Source organism: Scyliorhinus torazame, chromosome 14 (assembly GCF_047496885.1).
Source record: "Scyliorhinus torazame isolate Kashiwa2021f chromosome 14, sScyTor2.1, whole genome shotgun sequence".
NCBI lineage: Eukaryota > Metazoa > Chordata > Chondrichthyes > Carcharhiniformes > Scyliorhinidae > Scyliorhinus > Scyliorhinus torazame.
Genome location: NC_092720.1, coordinates 17,957,926 through 17,979,882, shown reverse-complemented (window position 1 = coordinate 17,979,882; position 21,957 = coordinate 17,957,926). Strand labels below are relative to the sequence as shown.

At 48.4% G+C, this 21,957-nt stretch overlaps 1 protein-coding gene across 6 annotated transcripts in view; it reads left to right on the top strand.

The window, feature by feature from the left end:
- LOC140389554 (polyhomeotic-like protein 3) overlaps nucleotides 1-21,957 on the top strand; it is a 160,389-nt gene that overhangs the window by 116,515 nt on the left and 21,917 nt on the right. For all 6 annotated transcript variants that reach the window (XM_072473774.1, XM_072473777.1, XM_072473776.1 and 3 more), the window contains one exon: nucleotides 14,813-14,963. In XM_072473774.1, the coding sequence (XP_072329875.1) occupies nucleotides 14,813-14,963 (151 nt within the window). The remainder of the gene's footprint in view (nucleotides 1-14,812; nucleotides 14,964-21,957) is intronic.

The window sequence follows — 21,957 nt, the reverse complement described above, 5'->3', positions numbered from 1 at the left end:
CATCGCTCTCAACTTGGAAGGGGAGCGTCTCGTCGACCGCGTGCATCGCGGCCTTGGCGTTGTCGGCCTTGATACGGTTGAAGGCCTGGTGCGCCTCGGCCGTCAGTGGGAAACCGGTGGAGTGGATGAGTGGGTGGGCCTTGTCCGCATAGTTAGGGACCCACTGGGCGTAGTACGAAAAGAACCCCAGGCATCGTTTGAGGGCCTTGGGGTAGTGAGGAAGGGGGAGATCCATAAGGGGGCGCATGCGACCGGGGTCGGGCCCTAGAACTCTGTTCTGAACCACATAGCCGAGGATGGCTAATCGGTTCGTGCTAAACACACACTTCTCCTTGTTGTAGGTTAGGTTGAGGAGTTTGGCGGTGTGGAGGAATTTGGAAAGGTTAGCGTCGTGGCCGCAGATGGTGACGTTATCCAGGTACGGGAAAGTGGCCCGCAGCCCGTACAGGTCAACCATTCGGTCCATCTCCCGTTGGAAGACCGAGGCCCCGTTAGTGACACCGAAGGGAACCCTAAGGAAATGGTAAAGGCAGCCGTCCGCTTCAAACGCGGTGTACGGGCGGTCCGCCTTGCGAATGGGGAGTTGGTGGTAGGCAGATTTCAGGTCCACTGTCGAGAAGACCCAGTACTGTGCAATCTGATTGACCATATCAGATATGCGTGGGCGGGGGGTACGCATCGAGCTGCATGTACCGATGGATGGTCTGACTGTAGTCAACCACCATCCTGTTTTTCTCCCCGGTTTTCACCACTACCACTTGGGCTCTCCAGGGGCTGTTGCTGGCCTCGATGACACGTTCCCGCAGCAGCCGCTGGGCCTCAGACCTGATGAAGGTCCTGTCCTGGGTGCTGTACCGTCTGCTCCTGGTGGCGACGGGTTTGCAATCCGGGGTGAGGTTTGCAAACAGAGAAGGCAGGTCGACCTTGAGGGTCGTGAGGTGGCATACAGTAAGGGGTGGTAGGGGCCCGCCAAATTTCAGGGTTCGGCTCTGGAGGTTGCACTGGAAGTCCAGGCCGAGCAGCGCCTTACCGCATCAGGGTGGATGATGCTCTCAGTGCTTCCGGAGTCCATAAAGCAGGATATCTCGTGCCCGTCGGCCTTCACCTTTGTCGACGCGGTCGCGAGGTTGTGCGATAGGGACTGGTCGATCGTGACGGAGGCGAGACGCGGCTGGTCGTCGACGGTTGCAGACGATGAGCGGCCTGATGAGATGCCCGACGGGCAGGAGTCCTGAGGCAGGCAAGATGGCTCCACCCATTGGTTGTGAGGCAAGCAGGATGGTGGCACCCACGGGCCTCACGTGTTGTGAGGGGAGCAAGATGGCGGCGTCCATGACCCGCACGTGGTCTGAGGCGAGGAAGATGGCGACGCCCACTGGCCGCACACGGGCGGTGCAGGCACAATAGCGGTGATTGAGCGGGCCTGGCACACTGCAGCGAAATGTCCTTTCTTGCTGCAGGCCTTGCAGAGCGCCCTCCACGCCGGGCAGCGTTGCCAGGGGTGTTTTGTCTGTCCGCAGAAGTAGCTCTTGGGTCCCCCGGGGTTGGTTGGCTGCCAAGCGGCGCAGTCGTGGGGTTGGCTGGGGGCGGTCGCTGATGGGGTCCACAATGGGGTGGCCGCTGGCGGGGTCCACGATGCCCAGGAGGGGTGGGCCATGCGGTCGGGGGCATACGCCTGTACATTGCGTGAGGCGACTGTGAGCGAGAGCGCTAGTTTCTTGGTCGCCGCCAGGTCAAGCGTAACCCCTTCTAAGAGGTGCTGGCGGATGTAGGCCGACCCTATGCCCGTAATGAACGCATCTCTCATTAGCAGGTTAGAATGTTCAGCGGCCGAAATGGCCTGGCAATCACAATCCCTCACCAGGGCGAGCAGGGCACGCCAGAAAGTTTCCACAGACTCACCGGGAAGTTGGTGCCGCGTGGGCAGGAGGTGCCTGGCGTAGATCTTGTTGGTCTGCTGAGCGTAGTTCTCCTTCAGTAGCGCCATGGCCTCTGCGTAGGTAGGTGCGTCCTGGATGAGGGGAAAGACATCAGAGCTCAGCCGCGTGTACAGAATCTGGAGCTTCTGTGCTTCTGGGATTGGGTCTGTCGCAGATCCGATGTATGCTTCAAAGCAAGCTAGCCAATGTGCGAAGTCCTTTTTGGCCCCCGGCAGCCTGCTCCGCCATGCATTCAGATCATGACTGATCTCCTTTCAGCCTCCCCCCTGACCATGCAGTTTGCCCCATTGTGGCTCTGCCAACACTTTGGAAGTCCCAGGCACCTGCACGTCCCTCTCAGTTCCCCAGACTGTTCCTTTCAAAGTGTATGTCCAGTTTTCTTTGAAAGGTGCACCTGAAACAGCTTCCATCACCCTTCCAGACAGCGCAGTACGTTCAATATCTCAGCAATTCATTGCTTTAAAAAATTCTCCATATCTACAGTCTTTGTTTTGCCTGCTTTCTTAAATCTGTGGCCTCGAGTTACTGTTTCTTCTGTCAGTGGAAACAGTTTTTCCCTTTGTGCACTTACCAAAACCTCCTATCATTGTCTGCTTGAGGATGCAGCTGCAGGCGATCCGGCTTGATGCGGAGATCCATCTTTGTAAAATCTCTTGTGTAATAAATTGATGCACTATCAATTACGACGAGACAAGAGTAGAGAGTAATCGAGGCTTTATTACACAGAGATGTGTGGCCTCCTACAGCTGCTGCCGAAATGGCTGCCGTTCGGAGAACACAGACATTTATACTCTGCCTACTGGGCGGAGCCAGCAGGCAGGTATGTACCCCCATATCTGTAGTGCAGGGGCCTTACCTTAATACCCTCTTATGCAGTGCAGTATATATAATATAATACAACAGTGGTGACTGCCACACATTGTCCTTGATGGTGGACTCTTGGGCTTCCAGCCTCTTCTCCGCTCTGCTCAGGGTGGGCTGTATTTGGGTCAGGGTCTCGGCCACCGCGGCCTTCACCACAGCCTCAATGTCCGCTTTTATCTCAGCTTTTATCTCCTGTTGGTGCTCCCTCAGTGCCTCGGTGAAGGATGCCTTCCAGCTCGTACCCGGTGCGGAGGGGTTTGTTCCTGTCTGCCTTGCTCCTTTTGCTCCGGCGAAACTTGCTCTCCGCTACCTCGTGCGCTGGTTGGCTCATCCGAGTGTGGCCGTGCCTGGCCCCTTCCACTCCTGGGGCTGCACGGTAGCAATGTGGATAGCACAATTGCTTCACAGCTCCAGGGTCCCAGGTTCGATTCCGGCTTGGGTCACTGTCTGTGTGGAGTCTGCACATCCTCCCCGTGTCTGCGTGGGTTTCCTCCGGGTGCTCTGGTTTCCTCCCACAGTCCAAAGGTGTGCAGGTTAGGTGGATTGGCCATGATAAATTGCCCTTAGAGTCCAAAATTGCCCTTGGTGTTGGGTGGGGTTCCTGGGTTATGGGGATAGGGTGGATGTGTTGACCTTAGGTATGGTGCTCATTCCAAGAGCCGGTGCAGACTCGATGGGCCGAATGGCCTCCTTCTGCACTGTAAATTCTATGATCCTCTATGGTCTCTGCTCGGCACCTGGTTTGGCTTTTTCCGGGTATCTTTTCTTATATTCCCCCTCTCTTTGTTCCTTCCTCTCACTTCCTCAGGTTGGGGAATGAGTTGCTGCGTTTTCTTTGGCTAGTTTTCGTTGAAAAGTGACGATTTTTCGGGTCCACGGGAGGAGAGCCACCGGACGTGCGACTGCTCAGCACATCGTCATCACCGGAAACAAACACACTGATTCTTGAGCATATTTATGTTTATAAACATGCAGTTCTGCCAACACTTGATTATCTGTCAGCAGATTACACAGCAGCAACTAGATGTAGCAGTCTTGAATCCTGAAATGGTGGTTTCATGTAAGACCATAAGAACCTGGAGCAGGAGTGGGCAATTGGCCCCCTGCAGCCTGCTCAGCCATGCATTAAGATCATGACTGATCTCCTTTCGGCCTCCCCCCTGACCATGCAGTTTGCCCCATTGTGGCTCTGCCAACACTTTGGAAGTCCCAGGCACCTGCACTTCCCTCTCAGTTCCGCAGACTGTTCCTTTCAAAGTGTATGTCCAGTTTTCTTTGAAAGGTGTACCTGAAACAGCTTCCATCACCCTTCCAGACAGCGCTGTACGTTCAATATCTCAGCAATTCATTGCTTTAAATAATTCTCCTTATCTCCAGTCTTTGTTTTGCCTGCTATCTTAAATCTGTGGCCTCGAGTTACTGTGTCTTCTGTCAGTGGAAACAGTGTTTCCCTTTGTGCACTTACCAAAACCTCCTATCATTTTGAACAATTCTATTAAATCTACCCTTAACTTCCTCTGTTCCAAGAAAAACACGCCCAAGTTCTTTGAAGAAGATCGTACTCAAATCATATTCCCATTTAACAATTACGTGGCACCATCTAACACTTGACATGGAGAATAGTTATAGAGAATACTGGCATTACCCATGGAGTGAATGACCAGCTCTGGACTCGGCCCACAAGATCTCATAGATCATAGATAATCATAGAATTTATAGTGCAGAAGGAGGCCATTCGGCCCACGAGTCTGCACCGGCCCTCGGAAAGAGCACCCTACCTAAGACCATACCTCCACCCTATCCCCACACCTTCACCCTATTCCCGTAACCCCACCTAACCTTTTTTGGACACTAAGGGCAATTTAGCACGGCCAATCCTCCTAACCTGCACATTGTTGGACTGTGGGAGGAAACCGGAGCAGCCGGAGGAAACCCACGCAGACACGGGAGAGAACGTGCAGACTCCGCACAGACAGTGATCCAAGCCGGGGATCGAACCTGGGACCCTGGAGCTGTGAAGCAACTGTGCTAACCACTGTGCTACCGTGCTGCCCTCTTAGAGATGCAGTGGCAGAGTTGTCAGAGGCCGCCTGCACATTGGACCGAAGGCCAGAGGAGTCTGTTCACATTCTGTCAGCTGTTGTGGCTCCGGCATGCAAGCCCATCGAAGCCTCCGAGGGTGGAGTGGCAGCTGCCTTGGAGGCTGAGGTGCAGCAGTTTCTCCTGGATTTGAGCTAGGACTTGCACACCATCACTCTGGTCATGGGCATGTTTCAGCAGCGGCTAGGCGAGAGGAGGACCGGCCACCTCGACCTCCCTCCAGATGCCTTTCTCAAGGAGTCAGGGAGGGGCCATCAGGCGCCCGCTAGGAGGAGGACTGCCAGCCAGGTACTCTGGGGGCACTCACCCAGGACACTCCCAGAGTGCCCTGCCGTGCTCCACCTCTCCTCTGCCAGCGACACCATCAACTCCAGCAGTCCAGAGCGGGGAGGGTGCATCCACACCCCGGCAGGCCACCTTTAGCAGGCCGGGGCCTTCAAGGCCTCAGACTACCAGAGGACGCCGCCACAGTTATCTCAGACAACAGGGCATAACGGTCAGCGGGCTACCTCCCCCTCAGCTGTGGATGCTGCACCTCAAGGTAGCAATAGGGTTTCAAAAATTAAAAGGTATTGAGTGCCTAATAGTGGCATTAGGTGTTCAGTAAATGTATATATTTATAAACATCTGTTGCATCTATCCATCTCTAAGGCTTCCATTTTTATTCAATTCTCTTCAACGTTTCAAGGTATTTAAGGCCCAGAAAGTTATCCCCAATGTCGTCCCATCAGGAATTTCAATTGTTTCAGTTCTCCAACATTTCAGCAGAGTGAGTTGTCTATAATTCCGCATCAGCAACATCAGGCAATGCGCATCACTTGTGATTGTGCTGCCTGACTAATACATCTGTCAGCCAGCTACCACAGATTACTATGCTTTGGCCTCGGGAGTCGTGCTGATTGAGGTTACTGATTTTACTGCTGCCTTCGCACTGATGTCAGTTGTTTGCCGATAGTACGAGTAGACGTTGCGACTTAAATTAGAATCGTTTGTCCGGTGTGCTGTTCAGAATGACTTTTCACTTGTGATAAACTGTTTTGGAGCACTGCAATGTTAACCGTTGAAGCCCATAGGCTTCCAGGCGTGTCTGGAGGAAGATGTAATGTCCACATTTAAAGCTGAATTCCGTTCATGGTGATTTGTTATTCTGTGCGAGCATGGCGATGAACTCGGCAGGTTAGGATGCAACCAGCACCTTAAGCTTGAAGGCAGGAGGGATTAGAGTGTTTGATTTAAGAGACGTGTGTTCATTATTACGATCTTGGACCAGACCCCAACATTTGCTGGATACTGGGCAGAAATCCAAATGTTTAAAACGTTTGTAAAGCTGTGAAGAAAGGATACTTTGCTCCAGGAGTGGCTTTACACACAAATAGGGATATGGTATATTAAAGCAAACATTTTTATTAACCCAGTATTAAACTAACTTTAACAGCACAGAAAATACAGCTTACAATTACCAATGCTTAACAATAAAATGACAGACTTTAACTGCTATCTTCGCCATCTCCAAACAAGCAAAACTCACACATGTCAAAATTCACTTTCAGATACAGTTAGCAAACACAGGAATATTTCCTGTGTAGAGAGCAATAGATCATTCAGGAAGAAGCCTGTAGATTCTTGTCTATGTCAAATCATTGTTTAACTCAACAACTCTTTCCAGAATCTGCTGTTCTGTACACAACCAAACCTAAACTGACTGACTCAAAAGCTGACTGCTTCAGCTCCTGGCTCCCATTAATTACATCACCCCTATCCACACAAATCCATTTGATTTGATTTGATTTAATTTATTGTCACATGTACCGAAGTACAGTGAAAAGTATTTTTCTGCGACCAGGGAACGTACACAGTACGTACATAGTAGACAAAAAAAGAATAATCGGCAGAGTACATTGACAAATGGTACATTGACAAACAGTGATTGGTTACTGTGCAGAACAAGGGGCCAAACAAAGCAAATACATGGCATGACCTGATGACTTAAGATTAAACACAATGTGTGCGATTTAACTTAAAAAAAACAAGAGTCCGTTCATGGTGGGGATCGATCACGCTATCTAACACCACTTTTGTTTTGGCCCCTGGCGGGGTACGCCCCACCGAGGCCACATTTAGCCACATATCCTGCACTGAGTATCCTCCTCAGTACAGAAAGAGATTGAGGCGTCATTTTTAATTTGCGACCTCATCTCTCGACTCCCGGACACCGCCCCCGGACCCTCAATGTCCCAACTCACCTGTTGCAAGGCCCTCGAGCTGTCCCGCACCCCACCACATACCAGCAGGGTACCCCCCATGCCCAATCTCCGGCGTGGGTAGAATGCCATCCTGGCACCCTGGCAGTGCACCTCAACACTCTGGTAGTGCCAAGGTGCCAGACCTGGCAGTACCAAGGTGCCTGGGTGGCACCAGAAATTCCAGGGTGCCACCCTGTCCAGAGGCTGACCACCTAGGAGCCTCCGATCGCGTGGGAAACCCCCCCAAGTGCCATTCCGCCTGGTCCTCGTTGCTAAACGGCACCTGGCTGGGGTCTCCTCAGCGAGGCCATTGTGACAGGATCCAGATTGCGAGATCCTGTTACAACCCGTGAAGCGTCCTGATTTTGGTGGGATACGCCCAATATCTCTTATTATCTACTCCCCAGAAATCAGAACAAAGTTCCATTAGGTGTGTCCTTTTACACATAAGCATGGTTTTAAATAAGAATGATGACATTTTTACAATGCTTTAATTGCCTTCTCTGTAGCCCAGTGTCTGCCTGTCTTTTAAACCAGGATTTTGAAAAACCTTACTGTACCACATTCATATACACACTAATACAGCTTTTAATCATTATTGCACCAGATTCATAGAACACAATGGGCAAGATTCTCCGTCCTGTTGCACCAGGGCAGCACGGTAGCCTTGTGGATAGCACAATTGCTTCACAGCTCCAGGGTCCCAGGTTCGATTCCAGCTTGGGTCACTGTCTGTGCGGAGTCTGCACATCCTCCCCGTGTGTGCGTGGGTTTCCTCCGGGTGCTCCGGTTTCCTCCCACAGTCCAAAGATGTGCAGGTTAGGTGGATTGGCCATGATAAATTGCCCCTAGTGTCCAAAATTGCCCTTAGTGTTGGGTGGGGTTACTGGGTTATGGGGATAGGGTGGCGGTGTTGACCTTGGGTAGGGTGCTCTTTCCAAGAGCTGGTGCAGACTCGATGGGCCGAATGGCCTCCTTCTGCACTGTAAATTCTATGATTCTATGATTTCAGGCGTTCCCCCGCCAGCGGCAGGATTCTCCATCTCGCCAGCCGGCCAATGAGATTTCCCATTGTGGGCAGCTCTGCGCCATCGGAAAATCCCCGGCAGTGGGTGCACTGCCAGCACAACGGAGAATCCAGCCCACGATATATCTGAAATCCCTACATATACCACATCATCTTGATGCAGCCCTTATCTGAGCTCACATTATTATTATTTGAACCTACCCGGCTCCTATCAAGGATCAAAGCAGTCCTTGGATAAAGGCACAACACTCAACTCAAATTGGAAGTCTTTGCATGGCAGGACTGTCAGTGACTCAGGACAGAGAGACAGGAATGGCCTTGTCTGCTGTACCAACCCGAAGACAATGATGCTCTCAATGTGATGTCAAGCCAACTCTCTTATGGCCGCAGGGTCCATGCAGGAAACTGGTATGTCCAAACTGACTGCTGAAGGTATTGCCTTAATGCAAAGGTTATCCAGGACATGTTTCCAATGATTGCACCTCAGCACACCATCGTCCTGGTGAGGCACTCTCAGTGAGGACAATGCAAACAAACCTCGAAATGTAACTGCATGATCAAGATATTAATGCTTATTGTTTTGTGATGTCCTAACAGCGAATGACTGGCATTAGCAATATGCTACTTGCCATTGAGCCATCCATTTGGTTATGCCTGAGTGATATGTGTGGTTGGCCCACCTGACTGTCATGAGTGCATCACCAGGTAATTAGGAATTGCAGCCGCTTATAAGCTGCCATGCACACTGACATGGTCCTATTTTATTGCACATTGACTTGGTGGAAGTACTAAACTGTATAAAGTTGCTGAAGGATTTGAGAGAAGGGAGTGCTGTTCAGGTCCCAAAGCAGCCATATGTTATCAAAGCTACTTAGTTAGCCATGGTATATACCCATCCAAGCTTGCACCCAACATGAGGGAAGTCAGTCAGTACTGATTTTTTCACAATCATTATGAAAGCATTAAACTTTAAAGAAGAAATGGTGCTGGTGACTTCCTGGCAGCACAGGTGAGAAAAGCTATCTATTGAGAGGATGTGCCTCTACATCACTCCTCCTCCTGGAATCTTATAGCTTTCAGAATGTCATTGCTTGTCCGTTGCACCATACACCCCCCACCCCCCCCAAAAAAAAACCTTGGCGATGATTGTTGGTGCAGGGTGCAGCAGATGAAGATCCAGGACACTCTCTGTGGTGAGTATTGGAGATCTCTGTCTCAGCAGTCCAGACATCAGAAATGCATCTTCAGGAGGCCTATCATCTGCTTCATCAAAGACTTGGTGGCAAATGTGGCCGGAATTCTCCGTTCTCCACCTCTGCGATCGGGAATCCCAATTTGGCGGAGAATGGGGCACTGCCGAAAAACGTGATGGGTGCTAGGCGGCAGACCAGTCCCCAGTCTCCACTCCCGTGTGACCACACCGGCAGTAACCTGCAAAGTGCTGATCTGCATGCATCACCATGCAGTTAACGGGCTGGGAGCCCAATTCTCCGACCACGACAGCGGAAAACCCACCCGGCCTCCGTCTCACTCTTCCCGTTTCTCCCTCCCTACCACATTCCCATGGTCCTGCTTCCACCTCACCACTCCCTACTGGTTCCCCCACACCCACCCCCAGCCTAGGTCCTGCCAATGTCTCACTTCTCTTCGCTTGCTGTGCCTCCCATGCCAAGCCAGCTTCAGTGACTGGAGAAAAGGAAAGCGAGAACAGCTTCTACTGACCTACAAGTCATGGATAAAGTGAAGCGCACCCCACTGATATACAGTTGTAAAATAGAACGTTTTAATTAGCTGCTGGCAGGGAATTTAATTTGGAAGGGAGCATGTTTCTGGCGAGTCTGCCTTTTAATGAGCATTCATTACATGCTAATGAATGCAAAGGGGGTTCCCCGACATTACTCAATGAGGAACCCCACTGCCTTGAAAGTCAGAAGAACAAAATCCTAAACTGCTTTCCCACTGTCAGGAAACTGATTTTTTTGATTCACACCAAATTGAGTGTCCCGGCTTGCTATGATTCCCGCTGCTGGCGGGGATGGAGGAATCCGCCCATCGGTGATCAGGCAGATCATGTGGATGATTCACCAAATTTCCACAGGAGTCGAGGTTTTATATGCCCAGAGTTAGAGGAGATATTTTCAAATATTTCTTAGCCGAAGGCCATAGCATAACTTACCAGGCATGTATGTTGTTGCTGTTTGATTTTCAAGGTGGTGATTTGCAAAGTCACAATGCAGTCACTCTGACTCGGTGTAGTACAGACGCTGGGAATATGATCGTCTTTTGTGGAAACACACAGCATTGAAATAGGCCCTTTGTTGATACTTTGGATGCTGAACTGCCTGTAGTATCATTCCAACCGTTAGTGCTTTAGTAACAAACTGTGAGGCAGACTGCAAGACTTAAGCAAATCTTCAAGAGTTATTTATATACAGTTTATTACCCTTGCACAAAGGAAAATAGTTCCTCATTTGGCATTGCTGATTGCTCCCAGGCATGATTACACTGTTTCCAAAGTTGTGCATGACATCTCCAAGCTGACCCAGAACTGTCAGGCTTCGTCATTCCCCATACAAGATATTGCCAGAAGATGTGATGAAAGTGATCTGTATCAGATTGGCAGATCTGCCAAGCCTTCTCGTATGCACAAAACCTTGAAAATCATCCAGCCATTTTGTTTGAAGTTCCCTGGGGGAAAAATCAATAGAGTTCAAAGTGAATGGTGATGGCATTCTTTCCATTTGGCAACTAAACTCACAGAGTGTACAGTCAGACAGTGGGAACAATTCTGGTGTGTACATTACAGGTCCCTGTTATTAACTCACTGCCAAGCCAAACTAGATTGTCCTGTATAAATACCATCACAAACTGAACTAAACTAAACATTATGATTTGAAATATGGGCCGCCACATATTCTAAGATATGCCTTGGAATTTTAGTCATTGCAAGCTGTTTTCTGAGTGTTAAGCAAGAGTTATCGTTTCAATAAAGTTTATCAGAGCTTGCCAACTCCAGACTTGCAGCACTGTATCACATTAAAAAGGCTCAAAAACATTGCTGCGACCTTTGTATTCAATTGGTACAAGTCTGGGGTAAACTAACAAGTTCCTTTAAAATGCGGAGCTGTGTTTAGCACAATAACGCCAAAAATAATCCCCATAAACTTACTATGGGGCGGGTGTGGAGTACTTAGTAATATCAAAATGCGTGAGCGTGTGATTTAGGGAAGATGTAATCAATATCAGTTAACAGTCCTCTTAAGATGTCTGGACTCCTCCGTGTGAATCGCTCGCTCCCTTTGCCCCACAGTTCATGACCATTCTTCCAGCTGCTGGGTTCTCAAACTCTCGGATTCCCTCACAAAACCAGCTCTTCACCTCTACTCCCAATAAAACACCAAAAATCTAAATCTTTGACCAAGCTTTTTGCTTACCTGCCCTAATACCTTCTTGGGTCAAAACAGAAAATGTTGGAAACACGAAGCAGGTCAAGTAGCATCTGTGGAGGAAAGAACAAAGTTAACAATCAGAATTTAATGTCCCAGCGGAAGCGAGTTTGGAGGCAGAGGGTGCCGGGTGGGGACCCCACCGTCTTCCCACCTTCACTTGGGGTGGGTGGGCTCACGGACAGTTTTCCTGCTCAGTTGTTAATTGAGGCCGTTAAGTAGACAATTAATGGATACTTAAGGGCTTCATCCCACCGTTGCTATTTGTCAACCTGTGAGCAGGAGGCCTCGCCCTGCAGGGAGCCTAGGAAACAGGCACTGTTGAGTTTGCTTGAGGGCTTCTGGGGGATACCACATTCAAAGGCAATGAGTGCCTGATTGAGGGACCCAGCGTGGGAAAGGAGCGGGAGCCGCACCTGACGCCCTGGCAACCTTCTCCCACAGTTGCCATCGCACCTTCACTCATCTATGACCTGGAGTGCCTTTTTGGTGCTGGGCTGCTGATGGGTGCATTCCTGCAGTTGGCACTGCTCTCATGTGGCGGTAACAGACAATGGAACACTGCCAACCTCTGATTGACTGGCAGCTCTTGCGGGAGGGTCAGTATGCTGGCCCAAGGGGTCCTTGATCCTGGGGAATGCCGAAGGTGGCCACCTAAGAGTGATAGGCCCTGAATAGGGCGCACCTTTCCCACTAGAGGCAACATGGGGCTTTTGCCGGCTCTCCAGCTCGTGGGAGAGACCCCCCATTGCCTGGATCAAATTCTGTACATTTTCGGTTGTTGACCTACCATCAGACTATTATCTTATCTGGTTTGGCATCAAAAATGTTTCTGATAACCCTCCTGTGAAGCATTTCACTGCATTAAAGACACTATATAAATCAAGCCCTTGTTCTGATTATCAGGTGGAAGTGTTGACACTGAATGGTACAATTGCAAGCTTCCAGTGGGAGTGTAAAACCAAAATTACAGATTAGAAGGCCTGAAAATGAGTAGAAATGGAAGTTGGTTCTCTGTGAACCCGAAAGGGGAGGGGCATAACTGGGGGGACTATCATTCAAACTAGCCCAAAGCAAATTCCTCTATCTGGAGATTCCAGATTGCCCACGACTGGACACGGATCCAGAAATGAACCCTGACCATTCTGGTGGAGGAAGCAAAAAAGGGCCTACAGAGATGGGACACACTCCTGCTCTCCCTAACAGGGAGGGTACAGATGATCAAGATGAACGTGCTGCCCAGGTTCCTCTTCCTGTTCAGATCCATACTGATTTACATCGCCAAAGCCTTCTTCAACGCGGTCGACAAAATGATTTTGGCTTTTGTGTGGGGGGGGGCGGGGGTGTTGCCTCATGCAACTGAAAGTAGTGCACAAAGCGCACCCGGCAAGAACCCAAATGAGCAGGTTCTTCCCGGAGGGAGGCCCAGCCAACCACGCCCACACGTTCTGGGCTTGCCCCAGACTTGTCGGGTTCTGGACAGCCTTCTTCGAGGCAATGTCCAAGGTGTGGGGGTGCGGGCGGAGCCGTGCCCAAGAGTGGCAGTTTCCAGGGTATCAGGCCAGCCAGAACTATTCATGGGGAAGAGGGCCAACGCTCCAGGCTTTGACTCCCTAATCGCCCACCAGTGAATACTGCTCGGCTGGCGAGGAGCAGCACCACTCACAGCTGCAGACTGGCTGGCAGACCTAGGGGGCCCAGAACAAGGTCACAAAGAACAAAACCCCCAAAGAAATACCAAAAACGGGACCGGGAGGGGTGCAATCAACAAAGTAGCGGAGGAGAAGTGGAAAGAGCTGCATTTATTTAAATAAATGACAATCACTTACTGTACGATATGCAACCTAATGAGCAGCACGGTAGCATAGTGGTTAGCACAATTGCTTCACAGCTCCAGGGTCCCAGGTTCGATTCCCGGCTTGGGTCACTGTCTGTGCGGAGTCTGCACATCCTCCCCGTGTGTGCGTGGGTTTCCTCCGGGTGCTCCGTTCCTCCCACAGTCCAAAGATGTGCGGGTTAGGTGGATTGGCCATGCTAAATTGCGCTTAGTGTCCAAAATTGCCCTTAGTGTTGGGTGGGGCTACTGGGTTATAGGGATAGGGGGAGGTGTGGACCTTGGGTAGGGTGCTCTTTGCAAGAGCCGGTGCAGACTCGATGGGCCGAATGGCCTCCTTCTGCACTGCAAATTCTATGATATAAAGTATCTTAAAACAACAAAAAGATTGGGGCGGGGGGGGGGGGATCGAGAAGGGGTTGGGAAGGGTGGGTCGATACCAATGGAAAGTTATTGTATATTGAACACGATCCACAGACCCTTGTCTATTGTACAGTGTATAAAATGAAAAACTGCAATAAAAATTTTTTTTTTTTAATGAAAATTGGACAGTTTCTGTAATGAGCGACTGATTTGCAACATCAGTTTTCCATCCAGACAGCAACTTAAAAATCTAACCAGTCTGTGCTACCTTAAACTGTGCTCTGAAAGAATTGTAAAATGTAGTTGCCTCTGCACGTTTCAACCTGGAGTGTAATATTTTGCAGTCCTTCAGTCTTCTAGTCCCACATCCTAAGGAGGATTAGAAGATTGTAACAGATCCTGCACAATTTTCACCCTTGATTCCCTGAGCAACCTAGGATGCATCACAACTGAAATGGGTGACCTTTCAACTTTGAACGTAGCCAACCCAATAAGTACCTCCACTTCATCTATTTTTATCATTTCCAATTTCTCTACTACTTCTCCTTTACTGTGACATTGACAATATCCTCTTCTTTAGTGAAGACAGATGCAACATACCTTTTCTGGTATTGCCTGTGTTCGCAGGAGGATAGCTTATACAGTCTCTCCACGCCACTGAAATCCCTCGCCCCTGATACCTTCCTCGTAAATCCCTCTGCACCCTCTACAAAGTCTTTGTTACGAAGAGATGCCCAGAATTGACGACACTACTCCAGCTGGGGCCTAACCCATGATTAATAAAGGTTTACCCTAACTTCCTTCCTTTCTCGTGTACTCAATGCCTTTGTTTATGAAGCCATGGATCCCATATGCATTTTATTATCATCCTTCTCAACTTGCCCTGCAACTTCCAAAATTTGTGTTCAACCCCATGTCTCTCTGTTCGTGCACTACCTTGAGGAGATTGTGTTGTCTTCTTCAGCTGAAGTGAGGTTTTTGCTGCTCAATTCCAGGTACAACGTCGGTTGCAGTAAACGGATGGGGCTTTTTAAATCAGACAAGAGTACAAGGTGGACCAAAAAAACAGAGCCCCACGGATTCAGTCGACGAGGGAGGAGGCCCAACATCATTGAAGGAGCATCAGGCGAGCACTTTATGAGACAGGTATGAGGGTCATGAAAGTAAGACTTGGAGACTCACGATACGCTCATTACATTTTCACGTTAGTTCAAGTTGATCTCAAAACTGCTGAGTCCAGAGGGTCCATGCTAGCCAGGGTGAATACTCTGCTTAACAAACATTTCTCATAAAAATTAGGAAATGCAGCTCTCCGACAGGTTGCTTCCACTGATCTGGTTATTTTTGTGTTCCCCTTAAGTCTTGATACTGTGACTCAGTACAGGTACCAATGTGTCCATTATCATAGAATTTACAGTGCAGAAGGAGGCCATTCGGCCCATCGAGTCTGCACCGGCTCTTGGAAAGAGCACCCCACCCAATGTCAACACCTCCACCCTATCCCCATAACCCAGTAACCCCACCCAACACCAAGGGCAATTTTGGACACTAAGGGCAATTTATCATGGCAAATCCACCTAACCTGCACATCTTTGGACTGTGGGAGGAAACCGGAGCACCCGGAGGAAACCCACGCACACACGTGGAGGATGTACAGACTCCGCACAGACAGTGACCCAAGCCGGAATCGAACCTGGGACCCTGGAGCTGTGAAGCAATTGCGCTATCCACAATGCTACCATGCTGCCCTAACACCTTTACACCAATAAAAAATGCCTGTCCCCATTTTGGATGGCAGATTAAGCTAACACCTGTTCCTTTTGCATCAAATTATCGATCATTTTCTCTGTCCTCTTCAGCATTTGGTGAGAGGTTAAAGGAAATCTGGAGCACACCAGTCCAAGGAAATGATGCCAACACTACGACATGACAGTGGGACTACACTTAGGAGCATTATAACCAGTTTTACTCACAGTGCTGATTAACATGTTTAAATAGGTTGGAAAGGATTGAGAGATGGATAGTGCTTGCTGCAGCCTGGGGGGGGGGGGTCTGGCATGGAAAGGGTTAATGTGGGGCTGGGTGTGTTATCGCGCCAGTGTGATACAAAATAATGTATGACCCAAGTCTGGAGGGTAGTCCTTGTACTGGACAGAAACATGCATAGAAGCAAACATGGAGGCAGCCCCTAGCTCATGTATATATGTACAGTTACAAGTAGTTAAACACTTATTATTAAATTGTACTGGACTCAGAATCTCGTCATGAGACCTGCAGATTGTTCATCTTGCAGCACTTGCTTAGACAGCAATGTACTGTGGCCAGCATAAGGACAGGACAGAACTCCTGTTTTTAAAATGATACAGGGCTGTGGACAAGCACCAGGAGAGATAAGGTAGAGGTCATAAATGTCTAGTTTAACTTATCTTAAAAAGAGTAAAGAATTCATACTTAAAATTGTCCAAATGAACAGTCAGCTGAGAACAATAAACATTCAGTCACATAGAATATCTTAGCACTGTCCAACAGGTCAATGCCAGTGTTTCTCCTCTACACAAGTCTACCATACCCCACTTCATCTCACTCTATAAACATTTTAAGACAAATCGAACCTGACACCAAATATGGTTCAAATAAATCCTTTTTACTGTGCTAAATGAGGTCTAGTCACAATGGGCTGGATTTCCAATTTTTTTATTTCATTCAAATAATGAATCACTAGCTCTTACTGCCCATCCTGAATTGCCCTTGAGAAGGTGGTGGTGAGCTGCCTTCTTGAACCGCTGCAGTCCATGTGCTGTTAGGGAGGGAGTTCCAGGATTTGATCCAGCGACAGTGAAGTAAGGCCGATATATTTCCATATCAGGATAGTAAGTTACTCGGACGGGGACTTCCAGGTGGGGTGTTCCCAGGCATCTATTGCCCTTGTCCTTCTAAATGGTAGCAGTTGTGGTTTGGAAAGTGCTGCCTAAAGAACCTTGATGAGTTCCTACTTGTTCCATCTTGGAGATGGTACACACAGCTGCCACGGTGGTAGAGGGAGTGAATGCTTGTGGAAGGGGTGATAATCAGACTGGCTTCTTTTTCCTGGAAGATGTGGAGCTTCTTGTGTTGTTGGAGCTGCACTTATCCAGGCAAGTGGAGAGTATTCCATTGCACTCTTGACTTGTGTCTTGTAGATGGTGGACAGGCTTAGATGGGGAGTCAGGTGGTGAGTTGCTCGCCGCAGGATTCTGAGCCTCTGAACTGTTCTTGTAGCCATAGCATTTTTATGGCTAGACCAGTTCAGTTTCAGGTAAATGGTAACGCCCTGAATGTCAATAGTTGGCGATTCATAAACCTTAATGCCATTGAATGTCAAGGGGCGATGGCTAGATTCTAACTGTTGGAGATGGCCGTGCACTTGTCTGGAGCAAATGTAACTTGCAACTTGTCAGCCCAAGCTTGGTTATTGTGCAGGTCTTACTGCATTTGGACATGGATTGCTTCAGTATCTGAGTAGTCTGACTGGCACTGAACATTGTGCAGTCATCAGCGAACAATCTCACTTCTGATGATGGAAAGCAGGTCATTGTTGAAACAGCTGTAGATGGTTGGATATAGGACCCTGAGAATCTCCTGCAGTGGTGTCCTGGAACTGAAATTATTGACCTCCAACAATGTCAACCATCTTCCTTTGTGCCAGGTATGATTAACCAGCGAAGAGTTTGTCCCCTGATTCTCATTGACTCCAGTTTTGCTAGGGCTCCTTGATGCCATACTCAGTCAAATGCTGCTTTGATGTCAAAGGCAGTCCCTCTCTCCACCTCTGGAATTCAGCTCTTTCGTCCAATGCCGTAATGAGGTCAGGGAGGCAGTGGCATTGTGGCATTGTCGCTGGGCTAGTAATCCAGAGATCCAGAGTCATGCTCCGGAGACCCGAGTTCGAATCCCTCCATGACAGATGGTGAAATTTAAATTTAATTTAAAAATCTGGAATTAAAAAGTCTAATGATGACCATGAAACCATTGTTGATTGTTGTAAAAACCCATCCAGTTGACTAATATCCTTTAGGGAAGGAGATCTGTCGTCCTTACCTGTCTGCCCTACATGTGACTCCAGATCCACAGCAATGTGGTCGACTCTTAAATGCTCACATCCCATGAACTAATAAAAAGCTGAGTGAGCCTGGCAGAACCCAAACTAAAGGTCCATGGGTAGGCTATTGCTGAGGAAGTGTTGCTATCTTTACTTGCTCTAAATATGGCAGTCAATAAGGTTGCCCTTCTTTTATCTAGATATTGAAATGATATGCTTTCAGAGTCGCCAGGTATCAAATGATACCACCACAAGGTTCAACCGGGAATCGATCAAAGAGCCAAACAACCAGTTCGTTAGTTCAAGATCAATGGTACTTTATTTACACACAAGATTAACTTACACAGGCAACGTAAACACTACGAGCTAAACTACACCTAACAACTATGACAACCTGTACTTAACTTCAGGCACCCGGCTTAGGTCAGAGGAACAGTGGCCTTTGTTCGAATCTGGATCTGCTGGATCTGGAGAAGTAACTGCGGTTCGGCTAGGCTCATCCGTCTGGTAGCGAGCGTTGAACTTGAACTTGCTTCTGGTGGTGCTGCAGTTGGAGGTGGACGTTGCCGGAGCGCCAGGTCCAAAAGAGGTCGAACACATGGCGTTGTCTCTCTTTATCCTTGGGGAGTTTCACGCTCTTTTGGGCGGTCCTTAGGTTTGGACCCAATTAATTGGGCAGTTCTCGATCATTGCCTTCGATCTGAGCCAATAAAGGGGCGGGTGCCTTCATGGCTGGGCATGTCCTAAGCGGTCATTGACCCTGCTGTTTATGCTTCCTGAGTAAAGGGCGTGGCGCCAAAATGTCTGGGTTTGTATCGGTTACCTGAGTATCAATCCTTTGTCTTACGGAGATGGGCCATTAAATGCTAATCGGTTGGGGGTTTCGGTGCTGTCTGGATTCTCTGCTCATGAATATACATGCAGGCTTTATGCCTGCCTGAATCTTACATTGTCCATATTTCCCTTTCGGCTTTGCGAATGTCCATATTTCTTGTTGTAAGCGGCCATCCCAGATGGCTACAGTCCGTCCTCTTGATCCTAAACGCGAAGCGTGATGAATCACACTACTGAATCTTCTTCTGTTCTCTGTTATGCCGGGTACCCTTAATCAAGGACAGGTTCTATCCTACTCTGTCCTATGGATCGGAACATTTACCTAGGTTTTCTTTAATACATCACACATCTATAAAAAATTCTAAGGGGGCACTATCACATTCAATCATACATTTCAACTTCTTTACACAAACAGGGGAACCTCTAATTGTCCTTACCTAAACTACACTTATGCTGCTAGCTAATAACCAAAAGAACTTATATTACAGTACAAAATAAACAATAGCAGCATCACATTTCTACTTAATTCTTATGCCATTTACAGAGAAAGTAATTTGTCTTGAAAAACCGCGGAATCTATTAGGCAGGAAGAGTGGGGGGTCAGTTGAAGTCCGAAAAAAGGGACTCTGAGTGTGTATACTGGGGAGCGGGAGGCTCTTCTTCGCCATTTCCGAAGTCTGAGTGTCTGGACGACACTGCAAAGTATTGCTATAATCAATAGGGCTTCTACCATGTAAGAAAGGGAATACCACTTTCGCACCATGTGGGGGTATCAGTGGCTGTTTCTATGTGTGGTGTAGTGTCCGTGCTGGGGGTATCGTGTTGGGTGGTCACGTTTAGGGTCTGTGTGGTGAAGGATATAGGGGCTGATAACGCGCGCAACTGTAATGATCCAACGATGATCATGATGCAGGTCATCAGGTCCGTCTTCATTTCGTCTTTGTCTTCCTCTATCTCCTGGTATATTCGTATATTCCTGGGGATACAAGCATAATATCTGTTATTATCTTGTTGTTTAATATCTCGTTAGTCTGTCTTTCTCCTGACATCAATTTCCCATTTAGAATTGTCACCATTTGACTCCCTCATTTTTTTTTTAAACCAACCATTTGGGAGACAAGACATCCGAGAAAGAAATTCTGTCACAGTGCAAGCAATCTCGCAGCCTGTGGTCGGTGCGCTGAGTGGGCGGACAATTTCTCCATCCAGTGTTGAGGTAGTTTTTCCTAGCAGCAAATTTGTTTCAACGAAGTGTTTGGACATGTAAATAGTCGTTGGGGGTTAGCGACCGAAGGGTCGCCAGAAAGCAAACAAAAACTGTGGCAAAGTGCATTCTTTAAACCACACTTTTAAAAGACCAGTAAAAAGAGTTTTGAAAATAACTTTCCGAATGGGGTGCGTATGAGCCGCGCGCGGCAGGGCAAGAATGGGTGGAATCCCCGGGTAGGACGGTGATGAGTGCCGTTGCTCCACTACCCGAGCTTGGCTGACCTAATACATAGGGGGTCCTCAGGCACGGCAGGGATAAGTGCCGTTACTCCACTGCCTGGGTGACCTCACAAGAACGGAAAGAATTTGAATATATATGGACTTCCGACAAACCTGTTCCTTTAACTACCATGTGGCGTCAAAGGGGTAGTTATGACTGCATCAAGAATTTTGGGATGAGATCGACACACAAAGTCGTACAAGAGACAAACATTCAACATTAAAAACAAACTTAAAAAAAGAGAAAGCGGGCAGGCTCCATCAGAGAATAGGACACCGTAAATCTCAATCGGTTCCTTTCTCTCATCATCTGAACACCTCAGGGTTCCATTCCGAAAAGGGTCGTAAAGGGGTTAGCATGGTGGGAGTCAGACTCTGAGCCATCACCATCTCCCGGTTGCCAAACTCGTGACTGGAGTTTCTGTGCCAAGGCGGCATGGGCCGATGTGGGATCCATCTCGTCGTTTCTTATCAGTCGATAAGAGTTATCGCATTGCCATTGTTTCTTATCCTGTAGGGCGGTAGAGGCAAGGGGGGGGGTAGCTATCGTTGGGTGGTGGGTCAGGTTCTGGTAGTGGCAAATAAATGGACTCTGAGGGGCCGAGTCAAGGCACTGTTGATTGCTCCTTCACTTTACTGATGATCTAGAGTAGACGAATGGGGTAATTATTGGCCGGCTTGGATTTGTCCTGTTTCTTTGTGCACAGACTATATCGGAGCAGTGTTCCACATTGTTGAGTAGATGTCAGTGATGTGGCTATACTGGAACAGCTTGGCTTGGGACGTGGTACGTTCTGGAGCACAAGTCTTCAGTATTATTGCCAGGATATTGTCAGGACCCATAGCTTTTGCAGTATCCAGTGCCTTCAGCCAGTTCTTGATATCACGTGGAGCAAATCAAATTGGCGGAAGACTGACACCTGTGATGCTGGGGACCTCTGGAGGAGGCCGAGATGGATCAATCAATTCTGGCTGAAGATTTTTGCGAATGCTTCAGCCTTATCTTTTGCACAGATGATTTGGGTTTTCCCATCGTTGAAGATAGGGACTTTTGTGGAGCCTCGTCCTCCAGTGAGTTGTTTAATTGTCCACCACCATTCATGGCTGGATGTTGCAGGACTGCAGAGCTTGCATCTGATTCGTTAGTTATGGAATTGCTTAGCACTGTCTTATCACTTGCTGTTTATGTTCTTTGGAATGCAAGTAATGCTGTGTTGTAGTTTCACCAGGTCGACACCACATTTTCCGGTATGCCTGATGTTGCACCTGAATGCCCTCCTGCACTCTTTGAACCAGGGTTGATCCCGTGGCTTGGTGGTAATGGTAGAGTGGTGGATATGCCGGGCCATGAGGTTGCAGATTGTGCTTGAGTACAGTTCTGCTGCTGCTGAAGGCCCACAGCATGCCCAGTCTTGAGTTGCTAGATCTGTTCAAAATCTATCCCATTTAGCACGCTGGTAGTGCCAGACAACACGATGGCTAATATCCTCAATTGCATTTTGAGCGGGTATGGGTACAGGCGCAATTTGAAAATCGCATTCTTGGAGGACAACACTAGGTATCTTCATCTCTGAGATAGTTTGTGATTTTCAAAGGTGGAAACTTAAAAGCCTCTAAAGCTCCATAAGATCCTTTGTTAAGTGGTTTGTCTGGAACAGAAGAGGATTTTCAATAATTTGTCCGGATTATGTTTGGTGCACATTAGTACACAGCTGTCAGAGTTGCTGCAGGGCAAAAGAA